The sequence below is a fragment of the Adiantum capillus-veneris genome, chromosome 30 (genome assembly GCF_014529385.1).
Source record: "Adiantum capillus-veneris isolate H3 chromosome 30, ASM1452938v2, whole genome shotgun sequence".
Classification (NCBI taxonomy): Eukaryota; Viridiplantae; Streptophyta; class Polypodiopsida; order Polypodiales; family Pteridaceae; genus Adiantum; species Adiantum capillus-veneris.
Genome location: NC_140960.1, coordinates 4057385 through 4073954, shown reverse-complemented (window position 1 = coordinate 4073954; position 16570 = coordinate 4057385). Strand labels below are relative to the sequence as shown.

At 40.6% G+C, this 16570-nt stretch overlaps 1 protein-coding gene across 1 annotated transcript; it reads left to right on the top strand.

Moving 5' to 3' along the window:
- The first annotated feature begins 6304 nt into the window (after nucleotides 1-6304).
- LOC147417459 (late embryogenesis abundant protein 31-like) lies at nucleotides 6305-7893 on the top strand. The gene is made up of 3 exons (XM_086506897.1): nucleotides 6305-6905; nucleotides 7019-7213; nucleotides 7443-7893. Exons 1-3 carry the CDS (start codon nucleotides 6522-6524, stop codon nucleotides 7698-7700), a joined length of 837 nt encoding a protein of 278 aa, XP_086363023.1. The 5' UTR covers nucleotides 6305-6521; the 3' UTR covers nucleotides 7701-7893.
- The last annotated feature ends 8677 nt before the right edge of the window (nucleotides 7894-16570 follow it).

Here is a 16570-nt window from a genome sequence, read left to right as displayed (position 1 = left end):
ATCCTGCAGGTCTCATGAAGCAAATACTTGAAGAGCTTGATATCCAGCACGAGGATGATGAGAGTATGTTGCGTAATGTTGAAGCACAACAACTCCTCGACACAAAAACTGAAGGAATTACATTGTACACGATGGAGCAGCTGCGGTTTGGTTACAACATTGATTTAATTGAACTTTCAAAAGCTACTCAAGAAAACTGTGCCGCTATCTTGACAAATTTCATGACTTCGGCAAACTACACGCACGATGCAATCAATCCACCTATCACAATCCAGAAGGTAGCATGGCACTACAGCAAATACAAGGTAGTAAATTATAGACAACCAGCCTCTCCATACGAGCCAGTTGCAATAGACCAAGGCAAGTATGGATAACAAGTATCACTAGCTTCCATTCATTTCTCCGTAGTACCTTCATTTTTTTATTGACCTAACCAATCTGCATGGATTGCAGATTTAGACACTCATCAACAACCAGAGACAAGCATCGGCCTTCCACCCCAAAAAAAGCAGCGTCGCGGGAAGAATACATAGTCTACAGTATACGATGCACGAAAAACGATAGGAGATATATCGGAGTTACGAATAACGTCCATAAATGCGTTAGCCAGCACAATCGCAATCCTTCGTAGAGAATGCGAGCGGACATGCAGGCACATAGTCCTTTCGAGGACAATTTTGAAATTACCACTTTAGCAACTAGTACCAATATACATAAAGCTAGAAACTTAGAACATTTCCATATTAAACAACACAAAACAACTAATGGATTAGGTTATAACGTTTGTTCTGGACATCCACCAAGGTTGAGAAAATATTATTTTTTGAAAAAAAAAATATAGCTGCGAACTTTTGTCATCTTCATTTCATTGTTTTGTTCACTGTCTTTGTCATATAACGTTGGTCATTGGCTACAACAATGTCTTTTTCTTTTCCATTCAAACTATGGCAGACATGACAACTATCAACTTCTTTTATTTAAATGCTTTTTCTTTTCAGTTTAGAATGGGTAAGCCGATTCCAAATGATTTGATTGAGCAGCAGTCAGAATTTGAGACAGCAATGTATAAGTTGCAATACTGTCTTTACCCACATTTGCAAGAGCGGGTGCTCAGACACTACATGCATAAATGGAGTGAGTTCAGTCCATGGCCAGTTCAACCACTTGCCCCATGGCATCCACATTACATCACTTGGAATACACTCGATCGACAAATCACCATCGACATCGCCGTGCTAGCTGGTTGCTCCACAAAACACCATTGTATGTTGTTCATGCAGATTGCAGACGTGCTCGGCCTACTTGAGACTATAGAATTAAATTACTCTAACGTGGTCCCCAGCCACCTTTAGTCAGCTAAACAATTCGTTTTGCGCTATTTTTTTGTCAACTAGTTAGTCACACGCGCAACTATGAAGAACATCTTACCGATATAGCTCTTTCTTCCCACTGATATGTGTTGTTACCTAGTCCTCCTCCTCTTCTCCACAGAAGTTCTGTCCATTTCATTGTAAAGAAGTCATTGCATGCTACAGTCAAAGTCTTCCCAACTCTCGTTTGCTTAATTCCGTTCTTAATTCATCAACTTTTTGTCATACTATTTACATCAAATCGTTGCAGTGACTTACACTCACTTAACGTAACAAGATTTGTGCAAAACAAATAATAATCTCTCTCTCTCTCTCTCTCTCTCTCTCTCTCTCTCTCTCTCTCTCTCTCTCTCTCTCTCTCTCTCTCTCTCTCTCTCTCTCTCTCTCTCTCTCTCTCTCTCTCTCTCTCTCTCTCTCTCTCTCTCTCTCTCTCTCTCTCTCCCTCCTTTCATTTATGCATTCTTCTTTACGGATGTATACTCTTGTTCAATGCTTGCATGAGAAGAAAAGAGTATATACATTCATGTCTGTTTGAGTGAATTCTACTCCCTTGTGCTAACAAGATTTGTCGGGAAAAAAAAGCTCTCTCTCTCTCTCTCTCTCTCTCTCTCTCTCTCTCTCTCTCTCTCTCTCTCTCTCTCTCTCTCTCTCTCTCTCTCTCTCTCTCTCTCTCTCTCTCTCTCTCTCTCTCTCTCTCTCTCTCTCTCTCTGCTTTCACTTCTATGTTCTTTTTCCTAATGTATACCACTTCTGATTATGCACGCTGACGAAGCACTCTAGTTGTATATTTTGAGCATTTTTGGCCTGCTCAAAGGGCAAAGGCTATAGTGATGCAATGTCTTTTTGCTGACTAAAATAAAAAAAATAATTGAGTTGTATTTTTAAACATTTTTTGCTAAGCCAAAAATATTGATTGGTTGAATTAAGATAGTGGGTGCTCATTTAAATGAAGAGTGTGTAACTCTTATGATAACATGTCTTGAGTTTTGAAATATTAAAGATTTTGGGCTGCCTCTAATGAAAAGAAAGTGGGTTTAGTTTTGAGTTTTAGAGAGAGAATTAGTGTTCTGGAAAAGTGAGTCTCAACTTAACCTTGAGCCGGTTGCACAATCAAAGTAGCCAATTGATTTTATTGTTAGAGCTCTATTAGCAGAAAATGGAGTTAATTGTGCATGCAGGAGCACTAGGCAATGTGGCACGGTGCTTTTGGTTATTTGCTTCTTGGCTATGGCGATGCATAGGCCGATTACACCTGTGGACCTGTACTGCAGACAAGGCTAGTGGACAGCTGACAATCGAAGTGATGGCATGCTGCCTTCAACCAAGGGAAGAGGTAGGCACATGTGTCTCTCCAAGGAGTTTTAGATCTTTATTTCTCTTGCTCACACTATGTCTATGGCTACCTTGACCTGCACAAAGCTTCTCCGACGTTGTTAAGAAATGCACAAGAACACCGACCTTGAAGTAACGAGTGATTAAAACTAAAGCATGCAACTAGAGAAGGAACAACCTGTGAGCTGTATTTCTTGAAGGGTTGAATGGCTACCTCCATGCTAATTTTTGCAGTTGTTCTTTGAAGGGGCGCTTTGCAAACAGATTCTGAGAAGATCGAGGGGGAGTACTTGTCATTTGAGAAACCAAGTCCTGTTGGCTATGCTGGATAGAGCAAAGAGGAATTGGTGTTGAATCTTTGATAGGTTCGATGGCGATTGGAGCAGGGATGGGGGACATTCAAAAGGAGAGGGGGCCCGGCTGCTCCGCTCACATCCAAGAATGTACATCAGCTTAAGACCGTTTCCGCTCCGTTACGCAGAGTCTAGCTGAAGTGCCATCACCAAGACTGCAATGGCCATGGCGCTGGAGCCTGTGAAGGTGGTGGGGGTGGGCTTCTTTGATTGGACTGCTGCATTTCTGTTGGTCGGAAGAGGGGGGGGGGATGATCTATATTGAGCATAAGGGGTTCTCATTAATAAAGTGATGCAAATTAGCACCACCTTGAGTATGCGGCCACCTGCGCCTCTTAAACATTCATTATCGTGCACTGCTTGGAGCTCGTACTGCAGGAGAAGAATAGCAGAGAGCACAAAAGTGGAGCCTTCGGAGTCACTGGGTGCTGCAGGCATGGTGAGTTGTTTATCAAGGCCTTGTTGCTTGAGGGATTTTGAAGGGTAGGTCTAGCCATCTAAATCGTTTTTATGTTTTCAGAGTATGCAGCTACGATAGGGTTTGAAGGGTGGAGCTTGACGACCTGCTTGCTTGTCTGTGCTTATGGATTTGCTGGGTTATATTTTCATGAATACTTTGGGTGTGTTTTCTGTGCGACTACAGTTTGGTAATAAGGGGCTTATGGAGACAGGAGCTCTGGGTGAGCTTCCTGAGAAAGCTTTTCTCCCAAGCTTCTACAAATGCCTTATGGCTACTAGCGGAGGCCGGTGCGGGGAAAGGTAAAGCTTGGTTTATCATCACTTGCTTTTGCCCCCATCGTCCGTTGCGACAAACACTTGTTATGAAGAGAAGTTAGGGGCTTTGTTGGGATCCTCTGCAAGATGGCCTTCCACAAAATTATTGCATCATGTTCTTGTTGTTCCTACACTTTTGAATGCCCGCACACATCTGTGCTATTTGATGGCTGGTTTGGGGGAAGGGGCTGCAAAATGTAGTGTTTGCAGGTACTGGAGTTGGGGTCAAATTTGAAGTCGAAGATGTAAACATAGATCACACGGAAGATCCTAACTATGTTTGCTTTGTGTAGTGCAGATGGATGCCCATAAGTGACTGCTTGAAGGCCATGAACTTTCTTGGCTCTCTGGGATATGGTAGAGGGTGATAGTTGGGGCAACCTAAAAGAGGGTGGTGGAACAGGGTAGGGGATGCATATCTTATGGAGTTTTCGGATAGATATCTTGGCACGCTTTTTGTTTGGAGCAGGACCCCAGGTTGTTCAAAACAAGCACAATTCTCGACATGTGGGTAGGATTTATTCATCCTCTCTCTCTCTCTCTCTCTCTCTCTCTCTCTCTCTCTCTCTCTCTCTCTCTCTCTCTCTCTCTCTCTCTCTCTCTCTCTCTCTCTCTCTCTCTCTCTCTCTCTCTCTCTCTCTCTCTCTCTCTCTCTCACACACACACACACACACACACACACACACACGCACACACAGAGCTTCTCTGTCTCCCTTCTAATTTGAGGCATTTCATTTTATTACCATTTCAAAATATTAGTAATCGCCTTTCTTTGAAGATCAGGAATCAACATCTCTTAATTTGATTCTCATGTAACCCTTTTGCGATACCATAGAGCTCAATTCATTAAGTAACTTGGGTTTGCCTTCAGTTTGTGGTCCGAGCATGTGTGCATTGGATTTTCTTGGTCGCAAGTGATTTTACATTGCATACCTTTAGCAACTTAAACTAATATTAATGTTCATGTACTAAACCACCTCTGTGTGTGTTTTTCAATTCCATGCCTCGGTTGACCTTATTATGCAGGGCATTGCAAGCCATCATGAATTTTCACCTTGGTTATTTGGCCTGCCCTAAAGATCAAATCAAAGGTGAAGAGGAAGAACGTGAGATCGAAGTTAAAGATGCTACTGCATGGGGGAAGGAAAAGTTGGTAATCAAAATAAGGTCACGGGCGCCTAGTTTCACAGTCGGCGGGCTCCTAGCTTCACAGCTTAACCAGATAGAACAAGTGAACTAGTTCCCATGTTGTTTCGATGGCACGTTATTAAGGTGATTGGTGCTATTTGAGACAGCTCAATATTCACAAGAATACTAACGAACCACTTTATGTCTCGTTAACCATGCATAGAGCACTTTGCCAACAGAGATGCTAAAGTGTTGAGAAATAATAATCAGGCACTTCTAACGAAGCCGAAAGGGCACAGTAATATTGGGTCCTGGAATTTGGAGATTGGGTCCTAGAATTTGGAGATGATCACTTCTTGTATAGTGAAGGATTGTTGTACCAATGTGTGTGTCAGATGTGCTTGAAATTGGGGTTGAAGCATCTCCATCTATTAACAGTTAAATTGAGTGTTGTGTTGGTTGAATGTTAACAGAAGCTGCAATGCATGAATAGTGACATGAATATATCCTCAAGCAAGGTTCTTAAAGCCTCCTATGAGACTATGGCTTATCAAACTCTATATTACTAGAGCTGATTAATCAAAGACTATGTGGCTCATCTCAAAGGTTGCGCTTGCAAATGTTGTGTAAGGGATCATTGCATTGTAGCTAGAGTCATTTTGAAATGAGGATTTGTGCTAAATGTTCTAGTGATATGCCAAGTCCTGAGTGGACCTAACCTTGGTCTGGGCTCCAAGCCCCAGCTTTTTATACGTGTGCAGCCGATGTCACTCTCCCCTCTTTTGGATCTCTCACTTGATGTATGTGCACAAGTTTAACATACCTCTTTGTGAGGGAAGGGGACATTGTGGTACACGTTAGGTTTATAACCCCATTCTAGTTAGGTTGAACATGCACATGCAACTAGCTGTAATTGCAGTCAAGGGGTTTTGGACATGATATGTCTCAATTAGAAAGGTAAATTATAGTAAGTATGTGTCAAAAATATCTTGTGGTATATTTCGCATTGAATAAAAAGTGCTCTTCTTCTTCTTCTTCTGCTTCTCTCTCTGTCATGTGATTATTAAATCAAGCTAGCTTAACAAAGAATATTGAGAATGGGGAGGATATGCATGGTGCTTGCTTCAACCCGTTTATCCATATTGGTATGCATATTTCCAAGTGCAAGTGAATTTTAAAGTCTGTAAAAATCTTTCTTGAAGTAATTTTTTAATTGGATATTTTGAATTTTCCCATCTTATTCAAAAGTCCAACTAAGGAGCTCATAAATTTGACCAGCAGTCTCTATATACATTAGTTTCTATCTATCCATATCCATAGGCAGGCCTTGTGATTTTATCACTTGTTTAACATCGAACGCGTCGAGAGTGGAGGGAGGGAGATCGACGTAAAGACATTTGGGAGCAGTACGTGTCGAGCAAAGAGAAGCAGTCCTCTTCGTCCTTTTCCTATAAAGTCCGTCTCCCGCAGAAGCCATGGAAAGCTCAACACCCTAACTTCTCAATCTCAAAGCAGAATACTACTTGAGTTAATCGCAGAGAAATCGTCAGCCGAAATTACCACTATGAGTCAGGAGCAACCTCAGCGGCCCATGACCTACAAGGATGTATTTGGAGATGCCGTGCAGGGTGAAGTGGCCGCACAGCCTGTAACCATTGAGGATGCTTCCCTCATGCAGAGTGCTGAAGCTTTTGGGCTTGGCAAAACCCCCAGAGGTGGGGCTGCTTCGCTCATGCAGTCTGCCGCTGACAAGAACGTGCGTGATGACATCGTCGACCCAGTCTCCCACTCTGATGCTGCAGAGCGAGGGTTTGGGCTCCGCGAGACTATTGTTGATGGCAAGGTTTACCGGCAGGAGTTTGTTGGACAGCAGCCCGTCTCAGAAGAAACAACATTTGTGCCTACTCTTTCAGAGATTGCTGCTACACAGGGTATCACCATTGGTGAGGTAAATCATGGCTTATGATCCGTATCAATATCAATTTTTCCATCTCAAAGAACTATCCGTCGTCTTTAATTTGAAGTTGCTCATCTTGATGATAATGATGATGATGATGGCAGGCCCTAGAAGAAGCAGCTCTCAATAATCCCAATAAGATTGTTGATAAGCAGACCGCCCGAGCTATTCAGAGCGCTGAGGCACGGGCCACTGGCATTCCTCTTGGCTTTAAAGGAGGCTTAGGTGCAAGTGCACAATCGGCAGCTCAGAAGAATGCCGACCGTGGGGAGCATATTACCTTATCAGAAGTCCTTGATGTAATGTTGCAATGCTTCTTTTAAGCTTTTTAAACATTGCATGTTGTTTCTTGTATTGCATGCATGTGTGTGATCCTTGTATATAGTCATTTGTCGTAGTTTTCTGTGAGTGAAACAAAGGAAAACATGCTTTGCTTCTGCTCTATTGCTGTGTTTTTGCACGTTCACATGTTATGGTACAGTTTTGGGATGCTCTTTTGACGATTTGCGTGTGCACATGTTGGTTTAGGATGCGACAGAGAGAATGCTGGTAGACAAAGTAGTCACAAAAGAGGATGTACAAAAGGTGAAGCATGTGGTTGCTGGTGATGAGAATTCGGTCATTGTTTCTGCGTTGGAAGGAGCTGTAGACGCTAATACGAATGCAGATCGGTACATAGAAGCCCAGCAAGGGAGAGGAGAAACTTTACCCTCTCCGCCAACACACGAGCCGACACTCGGTGAAGCGCTTCCTCAGGATGGACCACAACATGCTCATGTTGATTAAAATCAGCTACATGAAGAAAAGCTTCACATGCTATTACATGAGCACCTCATGGCTTGCTAGCCTCTGGCATGTCCTGCTGACCTGGAAATACTGGAAATAAACTCTTATCTATCCTTGTTTGTAAATTTTTTTGTGTAAAACAGTTATTTTGTTTATGGTTTTGCTTTCAACTATACAAAATTGAGATGAGAAATGGAGTTGTATTGGAAGAGCTTATATTAAACAATGTGGCATTGTAATATCAAGTAAAATAAACTCATTGCCTTCATTATTTGAATTCATCAATGGTGTTAAAAAAGCCCAGAGAAAGCTGATGTGCGGGGTAGTAATCCTTGTTATGATATCACAAATCACGTGCATGGAAAAGCACAAAACTGATGAGTTACAATCTCACTTTCATTAGACTGGGTTAGAAAAATCAATGGCTAGGAGCTTTTGGAAGAAAATTGATTGCCTACATTTGTAAGATATAGCAGCTAAATGCATGGGATATGTCTCCTCTTAAGTTTAACCAGGAGAGATCAGTGGGTTTGAGCATGTGTGCTTGACAATTCCTTGCCATTCCTATGGTTGGAATGTGCCTTAAGTATCAATACATGTGACCCGTTCTTAGGGTTCGGGGGGGGGGGGGGGGGGGGGGGGGGGGGGGAGGGACATACAGCAGACGGTGAGCTGCCAGCTATATGTATTAAATTTACCGTTGTCTAGTATATAAAGAGAGATGGAGAGAGACAACAGTAGACACATTATCACATCTTCTAAATGCAAGCAACCATGCACATTGGAACAAACTAAAGCAACTCATGGAGCAACTTTGAAAGCTCCATGAGAACGATTTAAGTGATGTTTTATCACAAGGCAAGTCGAGTTTACAACATGTCTAGAAGAGTCTCTAATTATAACATAGTTGTGTGGTCTTTTAACACGGGGGAAAACAAATTGGAAGTGGGGGCAAAAATTATCCTCCTCCATTTGTCTTGGTATAGCTGAGGACTATTTGGAGTATTTGACGTGTTGATGGTTCATTCCTAAAATGAGAGGAGTTCTACGGAGAATGTTTCCGTGAATTAAGATCATGCATTTTTGTAATGAGTATTTGACGTGTTGATGATTCATTCCTAAAATGAGAGGAGTTCTACGGAGAATGTTTCCATAAATTAAGATCGTGCATTTTTGTAATGAGCTACTCGATAAACTCCAACAATGCGTGCACATCCTCTTATTTGATATATAACATGCTCTCTTTGTAAGAAAGCAACTCACAAACCATCAATGGAAGCATCACAATGACTCTCAAAAGGGGTTTCGAAGAATACAAAATTGATCATGAGTACAAAATTGGAAATGCTCCATGAAACTACTCCCGAGCCAAAAGAAAATGTGTAGCATGCAGTTGATAGTAGTCCATGTGGATCACCCCTCCAATTTGAATCACTCCATCCTCGAACAATGATCTTGGGAGTTTTATCTCTAGTTGCATAGAATGTTCAGCCTGTCCATTTATAACTTGGCGGGGCTTGGCATGAAACAGTTAAAAAGTTTCACCAAGTAATTGATATCAAACTGTGTGCGAAACACCCAAATGTCGTGCAGAGTGGGAGGGAGAAGAAGTCCAAACAGTGTTCATGGAGCTTTCAGTGGGTATTCGAATGTCTCACTATTCCTTATTGTTCTATATGATTAAAAGAATAGATAAGGTTGGTGCGATCAAAGTCATTGGTGTCCAACCAGTTGGTCTCAACTTTAAAATCTCCCACTTGAAGGTCTATGTGACCCAAGAGGCTGCTTTAAGTGTTAGTAGGTATGTTTGTTTAATCGTGAAGGAATCCCATGGCTTTACCCTACACCCATCATCTTTATGCAATGTGCAAACCTCTCTGAGGATAGCAGGGTTAGTCATCCGTACAACCTTGACTACTTGCTAACCAATATGTTGCGTAGCATCACATGATAAGGGACTTCTGTGTTTTGACTTGGAGTGAAATGTAGGGTTTCTCGCTAACACAATTGCACTCTGACTATCACAATATGACACACTGGAGTCTTAAGTAATGTTAAAATCTCCCATTAGGCAAGCTAACCACACAGCTTTCTTGCTAGCATCAAGAACTATCATGATCTCCATAAAACGGCACCTCCACCAAAGAGAGAACATAGTTAGACGTGGATCTTCGACTATTCAGACAACCCGCATAATCCACATCCATGTAACTCACAATGGCTGCATCACTATTGAAGATGAGCACGTGTTTGTTGTACTTTTCAAATATCTCAAGATATGCTTCGCTTTTGTCTAGTGTTTTCTACCAGGATTATAAATTTACTATCCACTTCCACTTTCTCAGCATCAAATTTGGAAGCATCATTCTTGACAAAAAAATTATTTACTTGCATTGAGATACTTCTCCCCTTGTATATTAAAACGGTGCAAGACCTTGTGGATATATGTTTTCAGCGACAACTCCATTATTCCATGTTTTCTATCCCTCTTGATACGCATACCAGAAGCACCTCTCAAATCCTTCATTAGCAAATTGCGTGCTAAGTAAATTTTTCAAGATGGCAATCTCATCTTTAGAATTCTAAGCAATGAGAATATCATCAACATAAAAGTACGAGGTTGAAGAGGGAACCATTGTTCAATCTTTTGGTATATAAGTAGTGATCTTCTTGGCTCCTTGCATACCCTTGGCATTGCATGTACTTGTCAAACTTCATGTATCATTGCCTTGAGCCGTCTGCTTTAGTCAATACAATTTCTTATGCAATCTACACATCAATTATGCCTTTGTAAGCTTTTCAGGTTTGATTTCAAAACCCTCAAGTTGTTTCATGTAGACATTCTCATCAAGATCCTTGTGAAGGAAAATTATCTTCACATCCATCTGGACAAGTTCCATGTCCTCAATGGCTACTAGTCCAAACACAAGACGCAATGTAGTCATCTTGACTACTGGAGATAAAATCTCATCAAAGGTCATGTCTTTCTTTTGCTTGAAACCCTTAGCAACCAATCTAGCCTTATACTTAGCTTCGGGATCTTTTGTCGTATACTTCTTCTTATAGACAAGGCTTTTTTATTATCTTCATTTGTCATAACCAATTTATACATAAATTTCATTTCTTGCTCCCATTTCACGTTATTTTCCATCTCAATAGGCTCTGGAGAGACACGTGTAAATCTCCTTACTATCTGACTACTAAATTATGCTTTCTCAGGAGCGTCACTAGCTCTCTAGAGCACTTCTAGCGGTAGATATATCACTAGTAGACTAAGATAATTGCGTAACTAGTCTTATGCTATCTTTGAATCTCACTTTGCGATATTCAACCTCTTTCGAAATTTGTCTATGCATCTTTGATCATTAAGATAAGTTGTGAGCTATGAATGACTCTGCGAGATTTCGAGTGCGAGAGATGATAACCCATCTCTCCATCTACACCATAGCCAATGAAGATGCATTTTTACGAGATCTAGCTTATTTCTATGCTCCTTAGGCACATCTCAAAATGCCTCATAGCCAAATACACATAATCTGTCATAATTAGGCTTCTTGCCTATCCACATCTCCTGTGGAATCTTGTAGCTCAATAGTGTACTACGCGACCTATTGATTATATGCATTGTTGTCATAACAGCTTCCCCCCAAAACTCTTGAGGTAAATTTGCTATAGATAGAATGGAAGTGATCCTCTCCTGAGTAGTCATATTCATCCACTCAGCGACTCCATTCTATTTGTAACGCAAAGTAAACTATCATTGAATTCCTCTTTTGCTACAAAAGTCCTTAAACTTAGTGGAGGCATATTCTCCCCCATTGTCAATACACAAAGCCTTCATCTTCTTTCTTGACTGGTTCTCTTACCATTGCAAGAAATTTTTGAAACATAGAAAAACTTTGTCTTTCCTCTTCAACAGATAGACCCACACCTTTTGAGTAAAGTCATCTATAAAATTCAAGAAATATAATGTCCCCCATAGACTTATGTGGTATAGGTCTACATAGATTGCTATGGACAAAATCTAAAGGATTTCCTAACTTTCTATCCAATGTGATGAGGTAAGTGTAGTCTATTTTTCGCCGATATGCAATTCTCACACAAATTAAAATAAAAATAGTTTCACTCAGGGATATAGCCAAGGCGTTGTAACTACTTCACTCCCTTCTAACTTATATAATCAAGCTGGCTATGCCACAACTCAGTAGAAGGCAGCTCGGCTATATAGATAGATCTCTCTTTCACAGAAGAGAGATCCAAGGAATATAATGAGTCACACATTTTGCCTTTTACCATGACCAAGTTACCTTTTTTGATAATCTAGGAACCATTGCCAAACATAGTAGTGTATCCAAGATCATCAAGTTGTCCTGCTAAAATAAAGCTCTTAGTTGCTTTGACACATGTCTTAACACCTCATAGCATGAACTCGGTACCATTATACATACACAACTTCATAGTATGATCAGTGTGATGGGTGTCCGGTCGGTTGGCCTGAATCTTAACACCAAACAAGAAAATTGACCAACTTTTGATAATTTGTAGCATCTACTACATTTGGGAGGTTAGATTGTGACAACATATGGTTGAAATTCATAGGAGAACAAAAATTGATATTCCCTCCTAGAAGAACATGCTATGATTACATAGTAGCATTTTTTTTCATATTTTTCCCATTTCAAAATTAAGTCTCCTCCAATCTGTGATAACATCATCTTGAGCTTTCTTAGTGAAGAATTGCTTCATGATCGCAACATTATACTCTTTCCAATTTTGAGGTCTCTCTCCTTTAACCTTAAGTTTGGACCACTATCTGGTCATTAGGCACACATGTTGTAGAAAGGGTTGAAGAGGTCATGAGAGTTGAGTAGGCCACACAAATTTTGGTCGTTTTGGGGATTGTGAAGCTTAAGATGCAAATTGTAGAGAGCAATTATGAGAATGCAGAGTAGCACTTATCTCTATTGATAAGTAATCATCAACTATATTGCCTCAGTTTGTACATTTTTTTGTAAAAATATCAGGGATGTTGTGAATGGAGCGATCTTTAATTCTCTTTTCAAGCCCTAATTATACTAATTCCTTGGAAAACTCCCATTTTTATCAAAAGTGCATCTTTAATGTGCCCTGTAAAGGAGTATAAAGGGTGAAGGAATTACAATTCACTATTTTCATATCATTATGGTAACTTTGAGAGAAGAAGAAGGCACAAGAGGTGGAGCTTCTATCCCTTTTCTCCATTTCCAAGAGATTTATACTCGATCCTCCTTTTTTTCTTGCTATACTCACAATTGTGAGTGGATGTATTAAATTCACCATGAAGAAATGTACAATAACCCTCAAGCTCGGGACGAGCCTTAAGGGGCCACAAGATACAACAAGGAGCTATATAGTCCGAGACTAACGAAAGTCACCATAGAATATTCCTTACACGGTGGTACTTATTTGTGACATGATGGCGTGGATTGCTTGATTCCACTCATTAAAGTACTTCCTTTTTTCAATGAATACGATGACTTCTCTGCTTTCCTAGATAATCTCAATGAAGCTAGCTATTGAGAGGTCATTTTCAAAAACCCATCTATTTTCCTAGCCCTCAAACTTGCTTAAAATAGCAGAGGCGAACAATTTGTGTGCACACTAAAAGAGCTTGGTTCTTTACAATCTCCCCTCCCAAGAATAGATTCTTCTTGAGAAACCCAATCTTCCAAGTCTTTTGTATCCATTTGCGATTTTTTCTCGCAATGTCTCTAATTCTTGCATTTCTTGACTAAATGAGGGGGATCTTTACTTATTGCTTTGCACCTCGAGCATCTATCCGAGTCAATCCTTCTTCATAGAACTTAATGTCAACCGACATAGCCTCCATAGAACCTTCCACAGGAATACCTTCATTGCATGGGGCCATTGGGGGTCCACATGTTGCTTGATATCAACATCCACCTAGATTTTGGTCATTGCTTACTCCACTATTTATTGAGGGGGGAAACCAATTAGACTTGAGTGTTAGGCTGAGGTAGATATCCTTGGTTGGTAGTTTAAAGAATTATCTTTTTTTGGGCCACTCATATGCTTTCCACTCAAATTCAAACTTGCAAATAGGCATCAAAATATTGTCGAACTCTCAACGGCTCCGTTGATCAGCAGTCTTTCAGTCTCATTGAGATGAAACTAAGTAGGCAAATGGTATGTTTATTTCCATCTCGTGTTGTTGTTGTAAAAGTCCTGGACCAATGTCTTATGGAAATATCTAGCTACCTCCTCCCATTCTAGAGCCTCTGTTTCTCTTGTACATTTTTGTACTAGCTTGCTCGTGGTGCCTAATCTCAAGTTTGTCCATCTAGATGCCAGCAGCTTTCATAAATCCCTAACTCCTTCCATTGACCACCTTGAGAGTAGAGCTTCACCTTGTCAATCATTCATCCTACCATAATGGCCCGTGCCTATTTTTGTTTTGACCATAAATTTGGCACATTGAGCCTCTGCATGAATTGCAAGGTCGGTCTCTTGATATCATCTTGCTCCTTAGGTCTAGCAATAACCTCCCATTTGGCCCACTACTAGGGTATCAAATCTTTGTTGTTATTTTCACCAGTTTCAAGAATTCTTTCCAATTGCATTTAGCTATTTTGAGGAGTGGTGGACCAATGAAAGACATGTACGAGATCATAAACACATCAATCACCTTCACCCTAGCCTGGAAGGGAAGGAGCACATACTCACACCTTCGCATCTTGCTCCTTAATTTTTCCAAGACCCAGTGGAACCATGATTGATATCAACCCCGAGCGGGATCCCGAGGTGCCACAAGATCTTTCCATTTAAGACAATCTCTTATGTCCATTCAGTTGGGTCGAGTGAGTTGTTTTTTGAGAGAGATCAGTCTTGATTTTGAAATATTGTGCTTCAAACATGAGGTTGTGGCAAAATTTTGAACAATCTCTGAGGGTTGGCTTTTAAGAAGAGCAAGGAGTCATCCGCAAAGAGCTTAGCCAGGAATTGCTTGTTACTAGGTAAAGACATCTCTTGGATCTCACCTCTTGCAGCTCTTGCCTCCAGCATGGTAACTAGGGGATGACAACCAATGGCGAATAACAGTGGGGTAGATGGCAACCCTGCTTGATTGATCTTTTGACTTGAAAGGCGTCTATAATTCTATTATTAAACAATAGCTCAAAGTGGCTGCTTGCACCAAGGGCATGCAGAAGCCGACACGGTCAAGGTCTAAAACCAAGAGATTTCATGACATCTTCTATGATGGACCAGGTGATTCGGTCATAGGCTTTGTCCAAGTCAAGTTGGAGAAGGAAAGACTCTCAATTGGTGAAGTGTACACACTCAATGCCAACCATCGCCACCAATATGTTATCATTGATTGACCTTCCTTCATTAATCCATGTTGGTGAGGGGTAATAGCTTTGTATAGGAGAGGAGAGAGTCTAAGGACAATAGCTTCGGCAGTAATTTTGTATGCCACCGTCGTCATTGTGATGGGTTGTCAGTGTTTCACTTAGGAGCAACAAACTTTCTTAGGGTTCGGTTTGATGAGACCCCTTTTAACGCTTGTGTCAAGCACTCCTTAAACCAAGGCTTGGTTAGCCATGCATGTAACAGGGGACATCATACCCTCCCATAACTCTCTCCTTCTTAAGCATACAATGCTTGAAGAAGATGGAAATGCAAAGATGATTCTTTATCATTATCTCTACTCTCGTGTTTTTTCTACTCTTTTTGAATGCATACAAACGTGGTGAGTGAAATGTTTGTTTGTGTGCACTTAATGGCTAATCTCTTCATCATCTTTGTTTGTTCTCTTGTTTATATTAAGTGCAAGAATGTGTTTTGCTTAATCATTGTGCGTAAATGAGAGAAGCTATTGAGGTCATAATAAAAGGATTTGGAAGAAGCTTCCTTGAGCTTGTGAAGATGTTGTATCACCTCTCTCAAGCAAGGACTGAGAATTTGCATCAGTTTCATAATTATTGTGAGCCAAAAAGGAAAAGCCGTAAATGCTCTTTAAGTTCCAAACATAGATATATACATGACGCCTCTCACAATCTCTCTCTCAAAATCATAAAATGAGTATGATTGAGACATCTTTTTGGTACACACACACATATACAAGTAGATATAGAAGTGGAAGTGTAAGAGAGTGTAAAACGGGGAAATTGTGACTAAATTGATTTACAAGAGAGTGTGAAAGAGAAAAATGGTGACCAAATTTCAAACCCAGAGAATAGTTTAGATAAAGATGGAAGAGGCTCATACAAATATTAGCCTAAACATTTATCCTTTTCAAAGATAGCATCATTGCAGCATGCCTTAGTCCTAGCACAAAGCCCTACATTGAAAGGTTTAGGGGGGATTAGCAAGACTAGCATTCATGTTACCATACTTAATTATTATGCTAATTACTTTGTGTGTGTGTGTGTGTGTGTGTGTGTGTGTGTGTGTGTGTGTGTGTGTGTGTGTGTGTGTGTGTGTGTGTGTGTGTGTGTGTGTGTGTGTGTGTGTGTGTGTGTGTGTGTGAGAGTGAGAGAGAGAGAGAGAGAGAGAGAGAGAGAGAGAGAGAGAGAGAAAGTAGACTTAAATGATAACTTCATGAATGATGAACTAACAACATGCTTGATGTGTACATAGACATACAAAGATCTAATGATGATTGATACGAGTTGAAAGGTTTAGGGGGGACTAGCAAGACTAGCATTTGTGTTAGCATACTTAAATGTTACACTACTAATTACTCAATGAGGAGAGAGAGAGAGAGAGAGAGAGAGAGAGAGAGAGAGAGAGAGAGAGAGTAGACTCAAATGATAACTTGATTAATGATGAACCAACAACATGCTTGATGTGCACAAGAACTAGATACT

Excerpts from the sequence above, each read along its gene's own strand:
- LOC147417459 (XM_086506897.1), top strand. The coding sequence starts at position 6,522 with ATGAGTCAGGAGCAACCTCAGCGGCCCATGACCTACAAGGATGTATTT. Across the intron at positions 6,906-7,018 it reads AGGGTATCACCATTGGTGAG|GCCCTAGAAGAAGCAGCTCT; the intron begins GTAAATCATGGC and ends TGATGATGGCAG. Across the intron at positions 7,214-7,442 it reads CCTTATCAGAAGTCCTTGAT|GATGCGACAGAGAGAATGCT; the intron begins GTAATGTTGCAA and ends ATGTTGGTTTAG.